Source organism: Molossus molossus, unplaced genomic scaffold, assembly GCF_014108415.1.
Source record: "Molossus molossus isolate mMolMol1 unplaced genomic scaffold, mMolMol1.p scaffold_m16_p_9, whole genome shotgun sequence".
NCBI lineage: Eukaryota > Metazoa > Chordata > Mammalia > Chiroptera > Molossidae > Molossus > Molossus molossus.
The window spans coordinates 52,764,646-52,791,277 of NW_023425403.1; the positions used below are offsets into that span (position 1 = coordinate 52,764,646).

The 26,632-nt window shown below is 40.1% G+C and overlaps 1 protein-coding gene across 1 annotated transcript; it reads right to left on the reverse strand.

The window, feature by feature from the left end:
• Nucleotides 1-1,301: 1,301 nt before the first annotated feature.
• On the reverse strand, nt 1,302-19,254 carry SLC10A2 (solute carrier family 10 member 2). The gene is made up of 6 exons (XM_036250512.1): nt 18,875-19,254; nt 12,181-12,299; nt 7,741-7,829; nt 6,326-6,501; nt 4,049-4,206; nt 1,302-1,429 (listed from the first exon to the last, which is right to left on the reverse strand). The coding sequence occupies exons 1-6, from the start codon at nt 19,249-19,251 to the stop codon at nt 1,302-1,304; spliced, it is 1,047 nt and encodes a 348-aa protein (XP_036106405.1). The 5' UTR covers nt 19,252-19,254.
• Between the last annotated feature and the right edge of the window lie 7,378 nt (nt 19,255-26,632).

Sequence of the window (26,632 nt, forward strand, 5' to 3'; positions counted from 1 at the left end):
CAATGAGGCAGAAAAAAAATGTCCAAATGGAAAATGGAAGTAAACCACTGTGAACTGAGTTAAGAATGTACCTGAATCTTGCTGCTGAATGAGGAAAATTAAATTAGACACTATAATTGAGAAACCAACCATCAGCCATAATATCCTGTTGCCACTGAGCACATCCTCCTTGCTTCCTCTTGTTACACCTACTACAGCATTCAAGGAACTCACTCAGCAATGCCTTTCCTACTTCTGGGCCCTGGGCATGTCCTCTTTTTTCTCAAATACTGTTTAATACTCACTTCCCCCATGGCTCTCTGACTTCATTCTTCTCATTGCTGTTTTCTTCTGCACATCTACTTGACTCTAGTCATGCATTCGAGTGGGTTTGTTATTTGTGCTTTTTCATGTCTTAACCATTATCTCTCATTGAATTGAGTTCACCCACTGGAGTAATGGTGTTTCTTCCAATACTTCTACTGTCTTTGTGCCTCTGGCCACATTCCTGTTCATGATGCCTACTGTGGGGCTTCGCAGAAACCGAATGAATGGCTGTCATATTAGCCGATGTGGATCTCCCTCCTACAGGCAAACCTTGAGGAAGTCCATTTTGGGGCTTACAGAATGCTTTGCTAAAGTCAAGCCATTTTTTTTTTTTCTTTTTTAAAGGAAAAAGTCTAGTGGGTATACAATATCACTGATGAGTATGGCCGTGATTCCAATTTGGTCACTGAATTCTATTTAATAGCTCTTCTCTTATTTTTGCTTTTGGATGATCACTTAGAGAAGTGACAATTTCTGTAGTTTTAAATACAGGAAGTCATACATTTGCTCATATTACACTACAAAGTTATATAAATAGAGTGCAACATTTTCAAAATAATAATATGTGAGTGGAAGACATTCTTTTCCATCTTTTTACAATCATAAATACTGGAGAAACTCTTAATCACCATAATAATAATTTGGTGGATCTATTTTAACATACAAAAAGTCAAGTGCTCATCTCTGAGTTATGAGATTCTGGGTAAGAATTCAGTTCAGGAGTTATGAGGTTCTTGGTGTTACCATGTTTAGTGGAAGTCTGAGGATATTGTTTTTGACATGTTTTGAAGACACAAAAATATTTATATACATATAAATATTTATCACATTAAAGATTTGGACTACCAGTCACCTGGTACCAAAACCAATAAATACATGGATTCAATTGGAATTTAAGTTTTCACTTTAACTTTTCCTGACAAATGTCCCATCAAAACAAATACTTAAATATTGTTCTAGCTGGAGCATGTTCTTCTTTCTTGTCCACTTGGTGTCTACTTTTCATCCACTTGAAATCCTTCATTCACCTTATAGTGTGATGACTCGGAGAGTGTTTCGTTGTTTTTGCTCTCTTGAAATTCCTCGTTGTTTTTTCCGTAACATTTCTTATATGACAAATAAACTAAAAAAAAAAAAAATACACGGGAGGTTAAGCAAATTTTATAATAATTAGCTACAAACTTACTTTACACAGTGATTATAAGCAAGAGCTCAAAAAACAGTTTGTACATTCTGGAGGGTGGGGCTGCCTGGAGTGAGCAATCACCATGCCTAGTTCCACGAACACTCGTGCAAGAGGAATGGCTGCACTTCAGGAAGACCTAGCATACAATTGTACAAGACACTTGCTCCCACGACGTATGCAGGTGGTACTCACCAGCAGCAGCAGCAAGCATTTATTGCATACCTACTATTTTCCAGTTAGTGTGCTTATCTTCAGGACCTTGGTCTAATGGTCTGTGTGGGAGGACTTGAGCTGGAATAACCATCCATCTCTCCCAGCCTTCATTCATTCCTTCCCTTGAAGAGGAGGGGTTGGCTGATTGGTGATCAGCCTTCCTCTCTTCCATACAGCTGCTAGTCTCTGGTGGCAGCCACTTCTCAGCATACTTTTGAGATCAGCTCACCTGGACAGACTGCCCTGCAAGGGGACACCTGCAGTTTATGTGTGTATATGTGTGTTATGTGCACGTGTGTGAAGCAGTGGAAGGGGGCGGTATTAATAAGCCCATTTGGTCACAGTTTCGAGCTATATTTTCTAATTGCTTTATCTGTAATAAAAGTACTATTTTGCTATCTAAATATCTGAGTTTTTCCCTACCTCTTAATTGGCTCCAAAGTCCACAGGGGAAGACAAGGTTTTATTTACCTTCAATTTATTCTCACTTAAAATTGGTGTAACAATATTTTCTACCTCATAGGGCAAGTGTGAACATTAAATGGGATAAAATAGTAAAGTGCCCAGCTTGGCCCTAGGAGGATAATAAATGCTCAGGGACTATGATACACAGTGGAGAGAGACAATGTCCTGCTTCAAACATCTTAGTATGTCAAGGTCAGTATCTCCTTAGGTTGGTCCCTGCACTTTTAGTAATATATTAGATTAGAAACTACTGAGTTATTGAATCTATTGAATTGAGCTAGTGGTTAATTAAAATATCCCAACACTTTTATTGTAAACACTTTTGAGCGGGGACCTCAGCTTATACTTATGTCACTGATTTTATTTATACAAAGTGTTTCCTTCCTTCCTTCCTTCCTTCCTTCCTTCCTTCCTTCCTTCCTTCCTTCCTTCCTTCCTTCCTTCCTTTCTTCCTTCCTTCGTTCCTCTCTCCCTCCCTCCTTTTTTTATTCCTAAAAATATTTAGATTCAAATTCTTTCACCAAAATATGTTTCCAAGCATTGCATATACTTAATAAAGATGTCTTTCTTGTTTTCAAAAACAATATGTGGATTCAACTGGAATTTAAATTTTAGTGCTAAAACTGAGAAATCATGAGACCAATACTAGTGCCTGCCTTTCCATCATTCCTTCAGCTTATTCATTAATTCCTTTTAAGTTAGTTATTCAACTAGCAAATCTACTGAATGGCTCTATCAACCAGTCTATTTTCTTTGGCTTGTCTAGTAGACATCACTAGCTAATCATTTGGAAAAATCTAAAGATGTACTAAATTGGGTATGTCTGCATCATACAAGAAAACAAAGTAGTTAGGTCATGAACCCCTGTTTTCTGCATCAGTGATAAATTAGTGGAAGGTTTCCAGTGGTTTCTGAGAGTCCTATACTAGGAGGTAAACTCTGCTTTGAGAATGACATTCAAGGTGGTAGTGCAGAGAATGATTAGCACCCGAAGACAAGTTGAATACTTATTAGAGTAAAAATGTAAAGCCAAACCCAAACAAAACTGTACCCTCCGGGCATTTTATAACTTAACATTTACAACATTTGTGTCATTCACCTTCACTATGCATCCCCGGTTAAAATGCCATGAAGCTCAAAATAGCAGTTTCTATATTAAAAAAAAATACAATTTAAAAATAGAGGTTAAACATCATGAGTCCTTGGAAAACACATTGTAGAAAAAAGTTTCAACTAGGTGAAGGCCAGCAGTTGGCAGGACTAATGGATCATAGCTGTGTGCTATATCAAAGTAAAATTAAAAATCAGGTTAGCTATGCCTAGTACTTGAAATAAAGAGCACATTTGCTTCAACTAGTTCAATTACATGGGTATTTAAAAAATATATGTATATATACACATACACATATGCACACACATATATCTGTCTTCTAATATAATTTCGCTTGATAAATATCTTTTTTATATGGTCTTTCTGATAAATATCCTATGTTTACAGAGCATGTAAAGACAATGTTTGAGTAAAGTGACCGGTTCAGGGTTCCTGGAAGTATGTAGGAAGGAACACAACAAAATTCTTTGAAGTTGATATGCCTCCCTAATTCTGAGGGAAAGAAAGTCAATGGAGAGACTCGATCTCCATTACTTTAGACTCAAAAATAATCTTTACTAGAACCTTTTGGTAAAATTACAATAATTTCATGAGCAGTTGGAAAGTCATGATAATATTATGGCTGGCTTTTCCCACTCATTTTTTTCACTGCCAGAAAAAAGGCATTTAAGTTAATTTATATAATTCATTGCCAGAAAAAGATTATTAGTAACTCTAGGATTCCTCAGAGAACACCATAATGAAATGTGATTAGCATTATTCCTTACTTCCTAAGAATATTGCTGCGAAGGCGATCTGGAAAATGCTGTAGATGAGTGGGAAGGTAAACACCTGATTGAGCTCCTCAAGGCTGAAGGAGAGCTGGACCACGGTGGAACACAGCTGAGTGTTCTGCATCCCGGTTTCCAAAGCAACTGTTCGGCACCTACAAGAAATGTTAAGAGAATATATGTTTTTATTGTTTGGCTTTGCTTTGTTATGGTATTACATTAAAAGCAGATATAATCAGAACAAGTACATATATAAGTGTGTATATATACATACATATATGTATGCTTTTAATATATATTTATTCAATATGTAATTTTATTTATATAAAATAAGTATACAACATATACCATTATATAAATAAATATTCTCCCTCCCTCTCTCTCTCTATATATATATGTGTGTGTGTATATATACATATATATATGTGTGTGTGTGTGTGTGTGTAAAATATTGCCCTAGTCATCTTTTATGATTGTTATGATGGATATAAAATGGATATGAAACTCTACAAAAGTTAAAAAGACATATGCAAACAAAAGCCATGATTGTTGTTATTGTTTTTCTTTTAACATTAAAAGAACCCCTGGAAATTATAACATCTTTTTGTCCAGGGAAACAAAAAATACCAAATAGCTTATTTTGTTCCCTGAGCAGTGAAATATATCCATATCTATATATCATTTATATCTGTATATTTATATACATAGATAATATTTATATTACAATCAATATATAATATTTATTAATAATTAATGTATATTTATTCAATATAAATAAAGTATGTATTTAATAAATATATTGCATTAAAGGTAGGTATATATGAATAAATAATAATATATATAATTAGAGCAACTCATTTATATTAGTGTTCCATAAATGGCAAAGGGGAATCATTTCACTCTGTTCCAGGTGTGCTGCAAGAATTCTTAAACCATGCGATACCTGACTAGTCAGGGGCACTGACTTCTTTTTCCTTAGATTGCCAAGTAAAAAGATGACAACAGTCAACACAACCGTAGTGGTCTGGTGTGAATGAATCAAAATTATACCTATTTTTTTTTGTCAGATTGTCAAAATATATAGTACATGTTTGGTGTGCTGCAGCATGTGAGTAATCGATGAAGAGGTGGAAGCGCGCTGCTCTGCTCTGTGATGTGCCTGATAACAGCGCAGAACGGAGCAGGGGCCGGGAGAGTCAAAACAGAGGATTTGTTCGAGTTGTTCAATTGGTTTTGATTTTAATCATTTAAACTTGGTTTAAAAAATCCTCAAGGCAGCTGTTACTGCCCCCATTCTATGGATGAGAAAAGTCAGAGAAAGAGTAAGTGCCTGGCCGCGGTCCCACAGTTGGTCAGCGGTTGGTTGGAGGCAAACCCAGGTCAGCAGGACTCGAGGCGCACTCTTTCCGCTGTTCAGGGCTGTTCATCTCTTTCCAACCTCACATATGGACCGCATTTCCCTCTGCCATTGATTCAGATGCCCTAGTAGGAGAGGCCATGTTTTCTCTCAACCTCAAGCCCATAAATGCTAAACCCTGTTCCAATAGCACCTTTGGATGGTGAGTTTATCCTGTTGCTGGCTGGAGAAACTTTTGTATATAACAAGGCCAACCTCAGTGCTTTTGTTGGAGTTATTTGCTTGGAGAATAAGAATGGACGAGGAAGAGCTCAACCTACACTGTATAGGAAATGGTCTAGAAGAACTTCAGCAAAAGAGAGGCAGTCAGTCTTTCCTTTCTGGGAGACTTGCATAATTTAGGAATGAATGAATCCGTTTAGAATGACAAAGGGAGAAATAAGGTAAATGTTATTACAGGGGAAAGATTTTGTATTTGTCATCAGTATTTACAGCTATCATGGCTTGAATCCTCCCAAATGTGACCTTATTTGGAAATAGGGTCATTGCAGATATAATTAATTAAGATAAGGTGATTAGGGCACATCCTAATCCAATGACTGGCGTCCTTATAAAAGGGAGAATTTAGACACAGAGACAGCACTGAAGGAAGACAAGGTGAAGAGAAACGGGAGAAGATGGCAAACAACAAGCCAAGGAGAAAGGCCTGGGCCCATCCCCCGTCACATCCCTCAGAAGCAGTCAGTGCTGCTACACATTGTTTTTGGACTTCTATCCTCCAAAACTGTTAAGACAATACATTTCTGTTGTTTAGGTGAGCCCGTTTGGGGTACTTTGTTACAGCAGTACTAACAAACTAATACAACAGCTATTATTGAAAAAGAAAAATCCCAGTCAGCTTTACCAAAATACTATACCTGTTCCAGGGCTGACCAGCTATCCTAGCCAGAAGAAACCCTAGAGAGTAACCGGCCACAGGAAATATTGTTCCTACAATCCACAGTTTGGGCGCAATGATCCAGGCAGACTGGTACAGTATTCCTCCCACCACAGCGATGAGCACGATAAGGATGGCACCTGTGATGGACCCAATCTGAAAGAAAGACACAAGCAGACCCAACGATTGGGATCATGAAGTTACTTTAGGAGAAAACAGGACATATAGTGTCCTTGCATGATTCGCCCAAAGAAGATGTTCTACCTTGCAAATTATCCCTGCCAGAGAGAAAGAAAACGCTCAAGAAAAACTGGAAGACCTGGCTTCCAGATTCCACTCCTGCTCTCCTTATTTTGATTGATCATGAAACCCCTGTCTTTGTCGCTTCATCTGTCATTGAGGATAAAATCTTGCCCGAGTCACCTTTTATGATTGTTACAATAAGAAAATGGATATAGCCCTGGCCGGTTTGACTCAGTGGTTAGAGCGTCGGCCTGTGGTCCAGAGAGACCGGGTTCGGTTCCCGCTAAGGGCATGTACCTCGGTAGCAGTTTGTCCCCGGCCCTGGTTGGTTGTGTGGGTGGCAGCCACTCGATGTGTCCCTTTCATGTCGATGTTTCTCTCTCTCTCTCTCTTCCTCTCTCTCCCTGAACAAAAAAAAATGGAAAAATGTCCTCGGGTGAGGATAAAAAAGAAAAGAAAAGAAAAGAAAATGGATATAAAACACTATAAAAGTTAAAGACATACATAAACAAAAGCCCCTGTTGTTATTGTTTTCTCCCTTCCCTTTCACATTAAAAAATTGGATTTTAGAACTTTTATTTTTGGCAGAGAAGCAAAGTACCAACGAACTCTTTTGCCTCCCAGTCAGCGGGATATGTCTGTCTGTATCTATGTTTATATATCTTTGTCCCTATCTACAGCATCTTGATCCAGATCCATGTCTTCTAGCTAGAATATAGTTGGTGAAGGGAAATGAATGGTTACAAAATTATATCTATCACCTACTAATTACCAGGCACTGAACTAGCCTATGGATGCAGAGGTAAGAAAGATATGATCTCTATCTTAAGACCACTGTGTGGATGTATTTTATAAAACAAACCCATATAAGGAGAGAAGAGCAAAGTGCTGTGGGATTACAGAGTAGAGTAAAGCCACGAAGTGATGTTTGAGTTGAGTATCTCAAAGGGTGACTAGAAATGTGCTCTGTGGATGGAGAGGGGAAGGGCATTCTAGGAGAGTGGACTGCACTTCTAATAACTTTAATACTCAGCCCTCTAGAATTCGGTTTATTCCATAATCAGAAAACCAATGTAGTAGCTGGAAAGCCCTATCATTTCAACTTACACCGTGGAGCGTTTGACTGGGCAGCCTGCAGCATGGGCCACTTACCTTAAGTATGATCTTGGCTTTCTGGGGCCACTTGTGATTAACAAACATTCCAAGGGAAACAGGAACAACGAGAGCCACCAAAGATGTACCTAAAAATGACAGAAGAGCAATTTGATCAATAGGACACAGAGCAAGGAAAGAGGAAAACAAAAGAGTAAGCAGCCTGAAAAAGGTTTAGGTAGTATACCAGTCTCCCTTCTTGAGTACATACCACAGAATTTAAACAACACTCTTCTTCTTCATCCACTTCAGTAAACAATTCAATATTACTGGAAAAAATTGATAATACTGATATAAATCCTTTCCCTAAATCCTAGGTTAACTTTTTAGAATTTCTTATACAGATGATCACTGTATTTTTAGTTTCAGTTTGTCAGAATCTTGCCTTATTTGGTGTTTGGATCTTAATATTCTGGGAAATACATTTTCAAAGTGTGTGTGTGTGCATGTGTGTATGTGTGTGTACATGTGTGTGTGTGTTTTCTTGGAGAGGCATAGATATTTTACATCTGTCTCTTCTTAGAAGTAGAAATAAAAAAAAGTTCTAACTTCTTCACGCTTTTGGTGGGCTAATGACTTCTGGTTAAGACTGACTTCAGTTATTCAAATATATATAAGAGAAGTGAGAGAATAGATTAAAAGGCCTGCTTTAAATCTTCTGTGAGATAATATATTTGGTAACCCCTCAAATAATTATAATTCTTTGCAGGAATGTGCTCACCCAGCCAAATAAAAGAGTCATACTTCACTCTCACCATGTTAAATTTACTGCTGTTCCCGTGACGTGTGGTTTGCTTCTCTATATTATTTAACACTCATTTGTTCAATAGCTGCTTTTATATAATATAGCATCAACAACTTCTAACTTCTCATGGGATGTTTCTTTTTCAAACATTCTTTTAAATCAGTAAGAGAAAGTGGAATTCAATAATGAAATTCTGAAAGCAGATGTTGCTTACTATTAAAGTAGATTGAACTAGGACTGGAACACAACTTCTAGATTCCAGGTCTGTTAATATGTGAATATAATGATAATAAAAACATAAATTTTGTAGCCTTCTGGTGGCTAAGCGTACCAGGAGCAGGACAAAGACAATAAAATAAAATAGAAAGATGGCGAGGAGAGTGAGGAAAATGATGGAACAGTGGACATGTAGAAGGTCATCTATAGATACACTGGTAAGAGCCCTCAGAAGAGTCCTGTTGGGTCCTTACATCCTGCTACTTTGAGAGACTTCCTCCTGTAGGTCTCCAGACTATTCCCTAAATTGTGTGAAGTTTATATGCCTTGAATTAAAACATCTTGATATGAATTGACTATACTGTGGTAGCTTAAACCTAGGTGCAAATACCATGCTTGGAATGTGGTTAGGTTTTGTAATGTGTTTCTTAATGTGTTAGATCTGTGAAAAGGCAGCCCACTCCCATATTTGACCCCTCTTGCTAAGAGGCTTTATCTCTTTGGGACAGCCCAAGGCCACTGAATAAATAGGCAAGGAGGGCCATCTGCTGAAATCCATGGCAGATTTTCTCTCCTGACCATATGAAGCAGACAACATTTTTCTAGGATTTGAAGTTGACTGGAAAAGACTCTCTTTGCCCTTCACACTCAGAGCGCGTGGCTCCTGCCTGGAGAGGTGGGTTGTTCTAACTCTGTCCTCCTCAGTGAGCTAGAGGACCTGCTCTTTTCCTCTCCCAGGCTGTTTGTTTCCTTCTTCCTCATAAGCCTGTGCTTTCTGTCAAATGCCGGACTGTTCACCTGCTCACAGTTACGCTCTTTGAACCATAACTTGGTGTTTAATCAAGTTCACACAGCAGATGTAGGAGGAAAGAAAGGTAGAAAGAACAAAGGGAATGAAAGAGAATGGTGGCTGGAGTCACCTGTTGGAGCCTGGAGCCAGTCAGTCTCGGAGCTGAACCTTATTCACAAACTGTGGGGACTGTGCAAATCAATTAAGCCTTCTGAGCCTTAGTTTACCTGTTTGTGAAAGGAGTAAAACTTTGTCTATCTCACAGTGTTTTTGTGAGAATGAGGTGATGAAATAGATACACAGTTTGTGGAACTGGATACTTTCCAAAGTAGGGTAGAGAGGAGTAGAAGAACGACTTGCTACAGTGTGTTTCATGGTGTCAGCTAGATGAGCTGCCTCCTCCTCCATCCAGATGTCAGCATCTAAAGGAGCGTGGCAGGTGTTTACTGAATCTTCAGAGCATGGTGAGCACTGTGTGGACCCTGGGCGAAATGGTCTTGCCCACAGAGCAAAGTGGACAGCAGACCAAGGGGCTATTTCCAGTCCCCTGGTCATTTGGACAAATGAAACACCCTGAGTCTTAACTTCCTCATCTAAAAAGTGGTGATAACATCTTTTAAAGTAATTAGGTTGTTTGTTTTCTGCATTAAAGGCTTAGGAAAACCAATAGCAAGAAGGTAGGTTAGAAATAGGCATTAGTAGAATGGAGAGTAAACAGAGTTAATATCTTTGCTTTTCAAACTCTCATTTAAATTTTTTAATCTTTTCTATAGTCTTCATTTTAAAAATTTTACTTATTCTTTGATAACCCTTTCCTCCATTCCTAATTACCCTTTCTCACTTCCTCTTTTCAAAATTTACTCACATTAAAAGAGGTGATACAGTCATTTACACCATAGTTAGAATCACTAATATTGCTATAGGGCATTTTCCAGGAGGAAATGCATATGAAGAGCATAATATAAGGCTTAAATACTTTTCTTAAATAATGAGTAATATAGAATTAAAGCTCTTTATTCCCCAGATAGCTCCTTTGACAGGTATACGGTCACGCTCCCTTAAACTCTAACTGCATTCTTTAACTCTAAGGAAGGTGTCCTCCAAGGGAGCAGCTGAGAACTCAGCAGCATGAGCATAGGCAGGGGCTTATGGAGGGTCATTCTAAAACCTCTTTGCAGCAGGAGATTAATTCTGATATGGAGGAGTTCCCAAGGGATCAGTAGAAGGACCTTGTTCAGGGAAATCCCATACAGAACATGATATGTGAAAGAGGAACAGTTTAAAAAATTGTTTTCAGCCCTGGCCAGTTTTGGTCAGTGGTTAGAGCATTGGCCTGCAGAACAGAGAGTCCTGGGTTCGGTTCCCGCTAAGGGCACGTACCTGAGTTGCAGTTTGTCCCCGGTCCCAGTTGGGGCCGTGTGGATGGCAACCGCTCGATGTGTCTCTCTCACATTGATGTTTCTCTCTCTCGATCTCTCTTCTCCCTCTCTGTCTAAAGATAAATACAAAAATGTCCTCGAGTGAGGATTAAAACAATTTTTTAAATTAATTTTTGTTTGTTTGTTTAATGGCCATGGTAGGAGTGGGGAAAGAGAAGAGACTATTTGAAAACATTGCAATACAGATTGTCAGTGAGTGTTTCAAAAATTTGTTCTAAGTCATTTGTGTAGGCCCTGAATCATATTTTATCACAGAAAACAATCTTCCTTAGAAATGGAAGGGATTTCGGGTACCATCTAGTCCAGCTTCCCATGCCAACAGGAATCCCTTCTACAAACATCCTGCTGTGTGACTATTTAGCCTCTACTTACATGCTCCCTTTAATGGACACCGACATACCTCTTTGAGGCAGCCCATGAGGAGACATTTGTTTCCAAGTACAGCTAAAAATAGACTATTTAGCATGTAGTGTACCTGGGGACTGGCACCAATGCACTATTTCACCTGTATCTATCTCATCTTTTATGATGGTAGTTCTCTGGGAAATGCCTGGCTTTGGTAGACCAGAAACCATCTTGTTCTTGAGACCATGTTACCCCAGCAATTCAGTCTTCCACATCATTTATTGTCCCAGAAACAGAAAGAATCCACGGGAGGAGGGTGGATATCTGGGAGCTGAAAGGAGTGGATTCAGAGTCATAACTAGCAAATGTGACTTCTGGGGCATGACGCAGACTGTGCCAGTAAACCAACTTCTGAATCAATGTGTGGCTCACAGTTTAGTGTCAAAACAATGTTTTATCCGGCAGTTTTCTATTGCCACACACGTGATTGCTCACTGAGCGCCCTCTTTTAAAATCATTAGTGGAATGTTATTTGTATTTCTTCAATCTGAGTGTCTGGGTGCAAACTCTTGTTCTGAACTAGTTGCACTGTGAGTTAAGGAAAGTGTAGCAACTTGTCCTCCCCAGGTCCAGACAGCTGTGCTAGGGGACAGTTTCAGCTGACCCCTCTCCTTAGTGATGATGGAGGAAAAAGAAGGTTCTTGCATGGTGTCCAGATTTGGAATTAAGAGTCTGCCAACTCAAATTCAAAGGCAGGGTAACTTGTAATGAAAGCCTCACTAGGCACCAACTGCTGCTGGTCAAGAGGTAAACACTAGCTGGGTCTGAGCCTGGCCCGAAGACCTAGCCAGACACACAGAGAGTAGGAGAATAAGATTCAGAAATCTTGCAGAGGAATGACTTACCTATGTTATCATAGGGAATTATGATCGTCCCCGAGTCGACCCACATTTTGGTATAGATTAAGAGGCACAGCGGCATCATTCCCAGGGCCAGTAGCGTGGAGCATGTGGTCATGCTGACGCTGAAAGGAAACGGGCAGGTTGATATGTCCACCTGAGTCTAGGGGAGAGGTTGTTTCATCTTCCAGTTCATGGTTAGAGAGTCCTACAAAAGGCTGTCTCAACCAGCAGCACCATCCAGTCTGATGGACAGAAATACACACTCCCCAGTTTGTGCAGGGTTCAGCCTCGGGCAAAATTGTGAGATCTGTTTTTATGTTTTCCTATTTTGTCTTGTGCCATCTCTCCCTTCCTGTTGGTCCTCAAGAATCAGAGAAGATATATTGAATGTCTTCTTAAACAAGATCCGAGGTGCTTGGACATGCCAGCCTTTGAACCTTCAATCAGAGAACAGCTAACACATTTACACAGAAGAGACATCAGGGGCTTCATTCACCCTGTCTGCCTGTGTTGGGATGAGATGGGCCTCCCTGGGCCCTTGGAGGAGAATGCATGTCTAAGAGAGGAAGACTCAGTGTATTGTCTTAAAGAGAAAAATTATTGCCTCAAATGCTTATGTCTTGAGAAAAGAAGAGAAGCTGATTCCCCCCACCCTCCCCAAAAGAAAACACGAGCAGTCAAGGTGAACTTGGATTCTATTTCTGCTAAGAAATGACCAAATGTGTATTCAGAAGAACCAGGGTCTGTTACATGCGTCCTGAGAACATCTGTGTTTTAGTGAGAGGAACTGGCTAAGTGAGTGGATTCTGACTTTTGACATGGAGATTAACTTGGAATGATGTTTTTCAGCACTGACAATGGATGGAAAAGAGGCTTCTGGGTAATGGGTCTTTGTGCTCCCATTACAGTGCCCTGTATACAGGGGTATGGTTTTTGCTCAGGAAACAGAACCTTAAATAGCTGGGCCAGATACTAAATTCAGACACTACCTGGGTTGGAAGCAAGCATGGCCACTTACCACGTGACTCTGGGTAATTTGCTTTACTTCTCTTTGCCTGTTTCTTATCTGTAATATGAGGATCATAATCACTGCCACCTCACAGACTATGAGGACTGACTAGCTAGTGAATCAGTACTTAGAATAAGGCAAAGTGCTCACTAAAAGCTGGTTGATGTTATTATACATCCAGCCACAGTGTGTGCTATATTACAGTGTGATTCCAAATCAGAAAATTGGAGCCATTTTTATGAAAAGCTATCTCTCCAATAACTGTAGCACTGAGACTATCAGAATGATAATTTCTTAAAACTATGATATGTAGACTTGGAGGAAGATACTAAATTATTTACACCACCTGCTTCCCCCAGAAAAGGAGCAACATATACAAGTGCCTTACACAGTGCTAAGGAAAACAGCTGGTGGTGAGGACTTTTGTTTCAATGCATCTAACTTAGCACAGTTTTGGCAAAATAAAGGGTGGGGGCAATGTTTATCAAGGGTGTTTACTTCCCCCAATAATCATTTAAAAAAATTAAAAACCAGAAATTACCTCACTTAAAGTGTGTTTTAAAGAATTTAGGAAAAAATATTTGTCTTAGTAGAGCTAGAATAGTGTAACAATGATCAATGTTAGAGTGTATGTAAACTATTTCTAAGAAGTTCAATTGATTACAGTGACAAGTTAACTTAGATACAAAAGAGGATGCTAAGGCAGTGTCCTACGGCACAGTCCATTCGTTTGCTATACATTGTACCGTGTCCTACTTAGAATGGAAGTACTGGGTGTGTTAAAGATGTTCCCCACTCTCTCTAACCTCCATCGCTTGCTATGCCATTCTCCTTTTTATCTTTTATTTTTTAAAATAAATTGGAATAAATTTAAAGTTGTCCCATCATTAAATTACTTTTAGTTATGTGCATCCGATAAGCTTTCTTGAGTGGAGAGGACGAGAGTCTGGTGGAGGAGGAGGGCAGTATGCGTGACTTGCATCAGAGTGGAGAGAGGCCTGAGAAATTTTGGGTTTAAACTATGAGAACAACTTTCGGAAGGAAGTCTGTTTCCATGTTTTTCTTTTATATTTCCTTGTGAAAGCTTCAGTGCTGAGTTCTTGCTAAGACAATTGATGATGTTGTATCATGATTTTGAGTTTGGCAAGAGGAGTTTCTTAAAGGCCGCAGGAGGGATAGGAGAGGAAGGAGAAGGACAGGGTTCAGCTTCAGTGGGACATCTGGACAGGGAGGTGCTGCGAGGAGACCAGAGGAGGTGGCTGAGGTCGGTGCATGGGAACTAATATGAGAACCCATCAAACCACTCAAAGTGAGGTGAAAAACAATTCACAAATAATTTTAAGAAGCAATGAGGGGAATTCCTTAGTTTTAAAAAAAAATCATTTTATATGAAAGAAATGTGAAGTTCTATAAAGAGCATAGTTGTCAATAATAGAAATACTGCCATGAATTTATATTGGAATGAGAGAAAATGTAAGAAAAAAAACTCTTGTCTTTAATTCTTGGCTTTAGCTCAATTCACCACTGGAAAAATTTTTTCCTTTTTTTTTTTTTTTTGTGAATAAGAGCAATAAATGAGAATTCAGTGGATGTTGAAGAATTTGGTGAAGTCAGTGATAAGAAATGCAAAAGATTATAATCATCTTAGAAGTGAAACATCAAGTTTTAAAGATCAAAAGGAGTGTACATAGGTGATGCTAGAAAGTGGATGGGATAAGTTATGGAAATAATATTGAGTAAAGGATAGGAGTCTGGACAGGGATAAGTAGACAGGTCTGGATTCGAATTGTGACTCTGACATGTACTGATTCTGTGACCTTGGTCAAGGTTATGAGCCTTACTTTTATCATCATTCACATGCAGAAGACAACAGTTCTGACCTCAGAGGATTAGTCTGAGGATTAAATACACCAATGCATGTAGAGTCCTTTCATTGTACATGCCTAACAAATATTAGCTAGTAAACTAAAAATAGATGCTACATGAGAGAAACAAAGCTTGGTCACTTCGAGGAAAAATAGAGTGTTGGTTAGTTCTTAGAGAGGAGCTGGACGTCTATGTGGTTGAAATGGGAGTGATTGCTTTACATTTACAATAAACTGAAGGGACAGGGGTCTTGAACAACTACAATAACAGGAAGATGAGTAATGGGACAATATTTGGCCACAAAACAAAGGATGTGGTAGGAAAATCAGAAACTATTGAATCTAGAAAATAATATAGGGAGTGTAGAAAGCACATCGCAGTAGGAAACTGAAGAAAGGATGTGAAAGGAAAGTGAGGGAAGTGTGGCTGGGTGTGGCTGAGGCCATGCTGAGAAAAGAGAGACTTGAATACGGGGAATCTCTGGGGATAAAGCAGGCACAAGAAAGTGGGATGTCTTGTGGCCCCTGCACTGTGGGCCTGGGACTCAGCAGATACACCTGAAAATGTCACCTTTATTTCCCCATGAAACAGTGTGTGCAAAATATGCGCACGGTACAGGTAGAACAGGTGAAAATACCTGTGCAATGATCAGATGCCCACTACTTTCTAGGCTGGAGTGGAGGAGCAGTCAGAAAAGAAGCTGAAATATCAGTTACTATATTTCAAGGAGCAAGGATATAATGAGCAAGGTTTGTTATTTTTTTTATTTTGTGTGTGTGTGGATTCTTTTTTCCCTTCCTTCCTTCCTTCCTTCCTTCCTTCCTTCCTTCCTTCCTTCCTTCCTTCCTTCCTTCCTTCCTTTTCTTTTCTTTTCTTTTCTTTTGTCACTAGAGATTTCAAAATACAGTGGTTTTCCAGGTTTGGAAGAGATGATAGAGTGAAGGAAAGATGATCTGGTTTCTTCTCCCGGGAACCACATCCAGAAAAGTTAGAGCCAGGTGGCATTTTGCTGGGCCTGTGTGGTATCTGTCCAACCAGTGCAGATGCCTGTTGGTATAATCCATCATATGACTGCCATTGATACAGTTCAGGTGGACATGGAGAAGGTAAAGTTTCAAGAGAACAGACTTAGAAATATAAATGGTAGATAAGATCATATCTAAAAAAATTATCAGGAGACTTTAGTTATCCGGTGTTCACTTCAGAAGGATGAAAAGTGTTGGAAAACTGTTTCCCAATAGCTGATGTATTACTCTCTTAATTGACTTTAAAGAAATATTTGAACAGTTTTCCCTAAACATATGCAATGTATAATGTTATCTTGTTACATAGCACTATATAACCTCCTTACAGTGATTCTGGGTCATTGTGATGAACACTGTTAGCTCCGATAAAATACATGTCTTGTGAGTGATTGTGTTTGTCCCTAAAATAAGCGACGCAGAGTCTGCTGTGCTCAATGAGTTATCCTCATTACTCGGGAGACATGTTGGTGTTTTCTCTTGAGGTCAAACTATTGGGGTCACTTGCTGCTGTGGGACTCAGGCCTTCTTCTTGAGCCCCACCTTCCACTTCTTGTTTCTCATTTTCTGGGTTGAGAAATACCACAATAGAGTGTTAGGTTAGGAGAGCAGTTAGTTTCTGTGTAAGGAATATTTTAAGATGAAATGAGATTTATGTTGGATGTGCAAAGTCTCTTACTGGGTCTCGTTTGAATTAGAGATAGATGAAGTTGCTAGGGAGGTTACTATGCAATTGGAGAGGTGTTGGTGTTCTTTCGAAGACAAGGGAGATTTGTGGAGTGAACACATTTTAGAATGATAACTAAAATTTTCTGTGCCATCCCGCCTGTGATAGGGCTTATTCTGACTTGCTGAAGGATAAGTTTACAAATTTTGCCTTTGGTTCTTATTTCTTAATATTTTTTCGTATAGGAATTGTTATACAGTGTAGACTATGTTATACAATCATCTCCTGTATCAGAAATAAGAATTCCTTAAAACTACAGAAAAGTGTAACTTGGAGATTTTAGTTTAGGGTTTTATGGTTTTAGCCAGTAGGAGAAAATTTGTTTCACCAGCCAAACAACCCAGCATCACATATGAGTACCTGGGTGGTGTTATGTTGAGGTACAGGACCCTTCTATTTTGTTAAAAAGTTACAATTACTTCTGACCCTTGGCCAACTGTTAGATTTAGGAGCATTGACCCCCTGTACAGCAGAAAATTCACCTATAGCTTTTGACTCACCCAAAACTCAACTTCTAATAGCCGGAAGCTAACTACTATTGACCGGAAGCCTCGCTGATAGCATAAACAGCCAATTAACATATATGTTGTATGTTATAGGTATTATATACTGTATTCTTACAATAGAGTAAGCTAAAGGAAAGATGTTATTAAGGAAATCATAAGGAAAAGGAAATACATTTACAGTATGTATTGAAAAGAATCCATGTGTAGATGGATCTGCACAGTTGAAACTTGTGTTGTCCAGCAGTCAACAAGTGTTATGTCAAAGCTGTTTAGTGGAAGCCAAAGCCCCATATTTACTTCATTCCCTTCCACTAGCTTTCAGAATTCTCACCTCTGTGTGCCTATGTCCAGGTCAAACCAAGCTGAAGTCTAAAAAGACCTGATTGCTATATGGTGGTTCACAAATTAAGCATTTGGCATCCTCTGTTCTTTACAGGACTGTCCTTAGAAAAAGTAGTATATTGCAAGGAAGATACAGTATTTCCTTATGTGGAAAATATGTACTGCAAAGGTATATAATTTGTATGGTTTCTCTACAGCTCATGGTAAAATCAACACTACCTAAGCTGTGGGGGCTGGCTCCCAGTTGCTCGCTAGGCACGGGGTCACCCTGGAGTAGTTTTATATTTGCAATGGTTATATTTCTACACTTTGAGCTCCTCTCTTCTGAGTATAGTATCTGGTGATTAACAGAGCTGATTGCCTAGTGTACAGTGTTTAATAAGCACACATCACATTAACACCTGGCTGGTTTGCAGACATACATACCTTTCACAGGAAATAAGGGATTGTGAGGTGAGGAAAAAGACATTTGTCTATTTGACTTGCGGCATTAAAATTCTCAGTCTCCTCACATTAAATGCTTCGTCTTATTTCTATTAGTTTTTTCCTAGTGCTAGTTCAGACTGGCGCAGGATGAATTGGGAAAACATTGCAATGTAGATTACTCTCTGGGAAGCAGAGAAACCATTTTCTGTTTATATCATGGTAAGGTAAGCATAGTTTTAGAAAAAGAAGCTACTGTATGTATTTTTTTAAAGTACCAAGTAAAACAAATGTACAAATGATTTCTTTGTCTTTATACTAAGAAAAAGCTTGTCCAAAGAAATAGCTGTGTTTTGTGGAGCTGACTATTGTCTCATCATAGGTTCTAATGTCTAATGAACAATTTGATTTCATAACTGCTCTCAGAGCTGCTCATCACCATAGATTTTTTCCTCCTTTCTGATACTGACAAGAAAAACTTTTGCAGCTGCAGCTCATGGGGCTTGGAAAAGATTTCTTTTTTTTTTATTTGAAAAACTTTGAATCTTTCCCAAAGATAAATATCAATTATCCAACTCCCTGTTAACCAAGTTAGATTTAAAAACAAAACAAAACACACAAACAGAAAATCTTAGCCACAGATTTCAATATGTAATCTCAGCTGTGCAAGAAGGTGAGTAAATGCACTTACTCTCTTCTGTTTAATTCCCCAGTTGTACCTTAGTTCAGTGGCAAAACAGCCATAGGCCTCTGAAAGATTAATTCAATGCGATTGCAGTCTATGGAAGTTTAGATATCTTACCTCAGATCCATGTCGCCATCGACCCAATAGGCCAAAATATTGGAGGCAGTTCCTCCGGGACAGCATCCCATGATCAGCACCACTACAGCCTGGATGGGGAGGATGTCAAAGGCCACTGACAGGATGAATCCCACGAGAGGCATGATTCCAAACTGACAGAGGAAGCCGATACATATGCCCCACGGCCGCTTTATGTGCCCCAGGAATTTCTTGATTTCCACATTGCATCCCATGGAGAACATCACCATCGCCAACAGAATGGTCAAGACGGTGCTCAAAACTATACTCAGAATGGCATTGAAATTGCTGTCAGGTACCACACAGGAGGAACCGTTGCAAACTGTTGCAGTGGCCAAACAGCTCGTTGAATTATTCATTGCTGGGTTTTGGCTCAAATGGTCACAGACATCCACAGAAACACCAATCCTCCGGTCCTCGCTGGGTAAGTAATGCCTACCGCAACCACGTCAAACTTTTAAACCCTTTCTAAACGTGTCATTTGGTGTCTCTTTCAAAAGCCACCTCAGAGAGGCAATAAAAAAACAATAAATGCCAGTATGTCAGTTTCGAGAGGTAACATTACAACACAGCACATATTATGAATCATAAAAGTCCTGCCAAATTATTGGTCCAGACAGAGAATTATAATTAATCATTTATCGGCATGGTAATGAACCGTGCCATATAAAAAGAGCTGTGTTAATGTTTAATGCTGGCAAGGTTTGTTGAATAATTCCAGTTAAGTGATACTCAGATATTACAGGACATTGGAGGGGTTAAGCCCTAGGAAAGCATGTTATTCATTCATCTCCTTTTCGTTAAGGGGTGGGGGTGGACCGGTCCTGAAAAGTCGAGTGCCCTGTGCCAAGTTAAATTGCAAAATTGTGTCAGTGTCAGACACCGAACTGAAACCGAGACCTCCAATTTCCTCCCCCAGCAGTTTTTCTATTGTAGTCATCTGTCTGCTCCTATTGGTCTGTAGTGTTCATGAAGAGAATGTAAGTTGAAGAAACTTGTAGGGCCTTGATGCAAACCTATGGGAGGGGAACAAGTGGGAGGCTAGAATGCTTTCTGTGTTGTCTGATGGGAGGGCAGCTGACCAGGAGAGCCACCCTCAATTACTCACACACCCAATCATGTATGCATTGCCATAGTAACAAAGTGCTTTAGTGATAGTGACAACACAATTATTTAGAGGGATGAACCTCAGAGGATTAGGTCAAAGTGACAGGAGCTCTTTGTGCTTGGAGTCAGGAATTGAAATTGGAATTTTTTTTTTAAGAGGGGAGGCAGTGGGAGGTTCCAAGGGATGTTGATTTTTGTAAATGTCAAATAGTCAAGCTCATTATGGGCAGAACACTGCACTTGGTGTATAGGGAAGATAAAAAAAGGTGGAGAGGGAATTGTTCTTGTTCTCAGGAGTTCATGATATAATCAGTTAATGAGGATGCAACATAAGAATAAAATCGAAGCCCTAGACAGTTTGACTTAGCAGTTAGAGCATTGGCCCGTGGACCAATGAATTGTGGGTTCGATTCCGGTCAAGGGCACATACCTCGGTTGCGGTTCGTCCTCGGCTCCGGTCGTACAGGAGGCAACCATTCGATGTGGCTCTATCACATTGATGTTTCTCTCTGTCTCTCGCTCTCTCTTCCTCCTTCCCACTTTATCTGAGGATAAATGGAAAAAAAAAAAATCCTTAAGTGAAGAATACATAAAAATAAAATTAAAAACAGAATAAAATAGAATGTTTTGATCATAATTCACAACTTATAGGACAAATTCTAATGTGTCATTCAATTAAATCACCCTCAATTAAATTGGATTAGCACCCTCATTTTACGGAGGAGAATTTGAGGGTTGAGGAAGTGAAGTCTTTAATTTAAGGTTATCCAGCTGATAACTGGACATACTGAGACTGAAACTCAGTTTGGCTTGGAGGAGATTGAGAGAGATACCCTAGAATAGGGTTTCTCAAAACTCAGGGTGCACCTGAAACCCCTGGGGGTCTTGTTAAAATGCAGATTCTGATTCTGGAAGTCTGGGGTGGGCCCCAGATGTCTGCATTTCTGACAAGCTCAGAGGTAAGTATGATAATACTAATTCAGAGACCACACTTTGAGTGTCAAGGTTTTAGAATACCAATGTCAGGGTGACAACTATCCAAACTGGTCACAAGTGAAAACAGCATTTACAGAGCAACTCAATATGGAAAACCAAACTTGTGTATAACTGAGTAGACAGGAGCTGTAAGCAGTGGAGTGGGCCACCAAGCAGAGGCATAGATGGAGTTCAGTGTCCCAGCTGCTGGGGGGCTAGGGATAATGTCCCTCTAATCTGGGATTGAGCTGCTGGGAAAACCCTGAGCCATCCATCCTCCAGAGCGACAGCGATTCCACTCACTGTTGGTGCAGTTCCTGTCCCAGGAGTGCTCTTTCTCAGCTGTCAGACTCCACTGCCTGCTTAGCTGCATGGGTGGGCTGCCATTAGCTCTGCCTGGCTGGCTGCCAGCTCCTGGAAGATCCTCCTGTCTCTCCCAGCACCCTTTCCACTCCCACAGCTATATGATTAACTAGGTGATTCCCAGAAGGGCTCCCCTCCCACTTTTGGATGTGGAATGACTTGACCCTGTCCTGCTGGCCCCCTCCCAGCATCTACTGGGACTGACCTCTGGCTCACTTCTTCACTCAGATGCCAGTAGGCCTTGGGTCAATGAGCCAAAGGCGCCCCCTGCTGCTGTACCTGGGTACCTGTCAGTGCTGGCTCTTTGCCCCAAAGCCTGGGGGAGGCAGAGCGCATAACTGCAGAATTCAGAGTCGGACACATCTGTAGTGTTGATCAGCTTTCAAAGCAGCTGCCTTGCTCTGACCTTAAACATTATTGAGAGGACCAGTCCAAAAGCTGGCCCAGGACCTACCCACAAAGAGGCCAGGTCCGGTCTGCAAAAGGAAATTCGAGTCTTGTAGGTTGGAGGGAGCAATTCAGATTTTCCCCAGAGTCCTCCAGGTTCTGGCCATGCTTGGGGTTGCCAGGAGAAGTCCATACTAAGCCTTTGGTCCACAAGCAGAGGAGAAAGTGAAGAGGGCAGATAGCATGTTCAGAACAAAGCTCTTCTCAAATTTCAGAAGACTTGCTAAGGAGATTTGAGGCTCCCAGGGGCAGAATGCTTTGCATATAGACAACTTGCAAATGAGCAGTCTGTTTGACTAGACAGAGTGCTACAGTTCTGCTTTAAAAAATGTGCCAATGCATTTCTAATTTTCACATCATTTTTACATAAATTTGCACATTAGGCTCGAGAGGCCTTATATTCAAGTATTGGAGTGATTCACAATTAACTAGTACCCTTAACATCAACTGCATGAAAATTCAGGCATCAGATCAGAATAAATGGAAAATATCTGAATTTGTTAAAAGCATTCTCTTTATTACAACGCAGACTCTGGGAACAGATGCCCACCTGAGTGGGCCATCGGGAGGTTGGGGCTTGATTTCCATTGTCATCTTTCTCAATCTTTTCTGCTCAATTTCTTTATGCACTGGATTCAGGTACAGGCCATCTTCAAGAAACCAGCAGCAAATTCCTGCTCCTGGTCTCCTGGCTGGACACACAGCAGGTTGTGTGTCAATTTGACCTATCAGGCTCCCTTTTAGTTTCTGTGAATCACTTTGGAGAAGTAAGGGTTTAATAGTTTTCCAAGATGTTTGTCCTGAAGCTCACAAGATAAAAGAAGAGCTTTCTATTTCTATTGTGTTTCACTAGCTCTATGCAAATCAGCAGTCCTTTGGGATTTCAGAGATGCTGCTAAACAGTTCCCTGTGACTGAAATAATATCCTTTTCTCCTCTTTCCCATTCTTTCCCATGGACTGAACTTTTATGGAACCTGAAAGTATCACAATTAGAGTTATTATTAGAAGTCTCCACTGACCCTGTTTGAGGAAAAGATACCTGGGAGAATAGCTCGTGGATGACTAGCTGTCCATTCATCTGAGTGGTGTTAAAGAAAGAAGGCGGAAAAGTGTTGGCAAGAGAAAAGAAGTGTTTAAAGAGGGTTTAAAATGTACTGAATGCAGAAAGCAATGGCCTTGGAATCAGAAGATATGAGTTCTAGGGCTGCTTCATTTGTAAATATTATGCCAACGGTTAAGGCTTTTATGAATGAACGTGAAGCCTTAGAAAGTCTGGAGGATGGCACAACCACTTTAAAAAACAATTACAGTGAAACTTACGCATGTCCAATATACCCAGTCATTGTAGTTCTAGGTAAAGGTCTAAACAAATTCATAAATTGAGTTTTCAGAAAGACATAAACTATAATGTTCATAGTGTTAACAGCAAACAGCACCAGATGTTAGACCTCAGTTCTTGACTTTGGCTAAGACAATAACTCAGAGCTAAAGAACTCAAATACAACAGGACGTTTATTGTCATAGGGGAAGAAGTGAGCCAGCTGGGCTGGGTGGACTCAGGGAACAAATTACAGAGGCAAAAGAAGGGCCCTTGGAGCCTAGGAAATGAGCCTGGGGGAAGAAGGGGAAAGACACTGGTGAGCTCCAGAGAGAGGGCAGACCTGGGGAAAGAAGTGGGTGGGGAAAGGCATAGGCATGCTCTAGAGAGAGAACACAAGTGTGCACTGGGTTCTTCATCTTCAGGGCTTTTATCTGGAGGTCTCAGGGAAGGATCTCAATAGAATGTCCTCAGCTTTCCAGGTGTGCCTCTTCAGGGTCTCCACTGATGGGTTGGCACCAGGGCAGGGGATCATTAGTCATTGCAGCTGGTCCTGATGTCAGCCATGGCATCACCCCTCCAAGCCTTGCTGCTTTTCTGGGCCTGTAGCTAAAACACTATTGAGGCCTAGATATTATCCCTAGTTTGACTAAAACTCTGGCTCTGTGGTCAACAGATCCAAGGCTTTGTTCCTAAGATTATTTGATGTGAGTCAGAACCTCATTGTCTTGAGGGCTTAATGCTTAAGGGAGTGGTCATGTAAGGGCTTGTATGGAAATCCTATAAGGCAATTCTCTGGCCCCTTGTTCCTCCTCTACAGCATGACTAGGTCGGGAAGGTCTGAACTGAATGACCAGTGATATGCTAGGGGAGGAAAGGTCACCTTGGGAGCTAGGTCCCACCCCACTATACTTGACCTCCCAGTTCTACCTGTTGCTAGGAACTTGGGGCTTTCTACCCTGGTGACCTTCCTTACATGGCTTATCATTTCCATTCTGCCTATGTCTGTCTAACTGCCTACTATATCAATAATAACCCCATTCATAATAGGGCTAAACTGGAAACTATCCAAATGTCCATGAAATGAGTAAATATATTGTAATCTATTCACACAGTGTAATTCTATACATCAATTAGGACAAATGATCTACCGCGACAAAGTTAATGTTGAGTGAAAGAAACCAGACACACAAGAGCACATATAGAAATAGGCAAAGCTAATCTATGGCATTGGAAGTTGGGATGGTCTTTATTTTTGGGGTGTAGGAGAGCAGAGACTAAAGGGTCACAAGTATACCATATGTCAATATAAGGTTAAAGAAAAAATACCACTTCTCTTCTGGAAAGGACCAGGCAAAGATATATGTCCTGGCCTAGGAAAAGCAAGAGACAGAAAGATAACATTAGACTTGAGAAGGTGTCATGGGAGAAATAGCAGGGGGTAGAAGTGGTGGGTAAGAGGGTTAAGGACTAGGAGGGCATGTGAAAGACGGATATTTTGACTTCGTAATTTTAACAAACATTGGTTCTATTACCCATCCTATGGCTTAGTAATTTTGTTGTCAATGTTTGTTTAAAAACATTAATCCCTGTAAATCTTTAATAAGGTCCATTTTGGTCAATCATTTCTAGATAAACATTCAAGCACATCCTCCTTAGAGAAGCCAATGTTTGTGTCCTTTTTGGTTCATTAGTAACTCATAAACTATAAGTGGAAAACTGATTTATATGTTTTGTTCGCATCTTCTGCTGTCTGTTGTGGACTTGGTAAAAGGCTAGTTACTTACATTTTTGAGTTTATATTTAGAACCTTAGTGAGTAGTAAATTTCTAGGAATCCCTGACATACCCCGTGGTAGATTGTATGATTGCTCTTCATTTATTTGGTTCCCACTCCCCTGTGATGGGATTACATAGCCACGCCAATTGAAATGGGTTTGCAGTGCTCCCCTGTTGAAGGAGCATACCTTAAGCATGGGTGTCAAAACCTTGAGAATTGCCTTAGCCAAGTAATTCTCCCCACTCTTTTCCTTTTGCCGTGGGAATGGCAAGTCCTAGGTAAGAGCTGACCCTTCATCTGTTTCTGGAATGAGAAGATACATGGAGCAGAGTGACAGTTGCCCACCACCAGTGAAAGAACAATAGTCTGTGACATGGTGAGGAAGGTATTGTCACCAGTCTTACAGAGGAAGTAACTGAGGCTTGGAGGAAAGGAGCCATTTGCCCAAGAGCACACAAGCAATATGTGAAAGACCTGGGAGTATCATCCCCATGTTGTTGTTGTTGTTGGGGGTGGGGCCCCGGATTTTTCTCAAAGCCTTGGATCAGTTTGGGCAGGGGGTTGGTATTGAACAGGCATGAAGTGATTTGCATCACACTGTCTTGGCAACTTCCTATTGTCAGTGAGAAGAGGGGCTGTGCAAACATTTATTCTTCTTCAGGGTGTGCGCTCCCCCTACCTCTCCTCACGGAATTCTTATGGCTTGGCAGCAAAGGAAAAGGCTTTTTAGGATGGAAGAGGAGTGCTGAGGCTGGGGGAAGTTCGTGACTGACGTAGCAAGTGAGGGTAAGGACAGATTCTGTTATTTGCATGATGTGTAAGAGGATTTGGACTTCTTCCTACATAGGGTTTCTATCACGGCAATGGAACTGAGAAGCAGAAATAAATCTGAGATACTAATTAAAATTAGAAACAAAGAATGATTGATAAATAGTTGCCTTGTTAAGACAGAATGAGTCAAAGATCGATTTAAATTTCAAGTTGCAGTTTGATAAGACTGCCTCATTCTTGATGAAGCACCAGAAAACAAGCTTGGAGTAAAAGGGATAAGGCTAGTCATTTTGTTTTCTTTTTCTTCCTTTTTTTTTTGGGGGGGGGCCTGTTGAATATGAGTTACTTTTGGGACATCTAGGTAGAGATATCTCATTAAGCAGTAAGTAGTTTATATTTTAAATTTGACTTTTTAATTTTTACAACTGATACATATTTATTATGAAGAATTTAATTAATGCAAACAGGTTCAAAGAAGGAAGTAAAAATATGTTCAAATCCCAGACTCCAGAAATAACCTTTGTTAATATTGAATGTCATTCTAGATGTGTTTCTGTGCAGATAAACAGAGGGAAGGATAAGGTCTTTCTGTTTGCATAGAAAACAGATAAGCTTACGAAAATGGGATTATATATGCATACTCTTGAAAAAATTAGATGTGTTAAAATTATTTTCTGTTGAGTTTAACAGAAAAATATCAAATAAAGAAATTTTAGAACTTCCGATAAATATTGAGAGGGTATTACGGAAAGCATAGGATGTTAAATGCATTTTAAAACACTTTGGATTTTATGCAATGCCTTAGCATAAAAGATAGGAAAATCAGCATTCTCATACTTCCCTGCTGCCTGACTTCTAGCTTCCTAATTGTATCAATCCCTGTATTCTGAGCACCAACTCTGAGCCAGGAATGGTTCTAGATGTTTGGGATACCTCAGTGAATGAAATGGACACTAAACTGGATGCTTGCCCTTGTGGG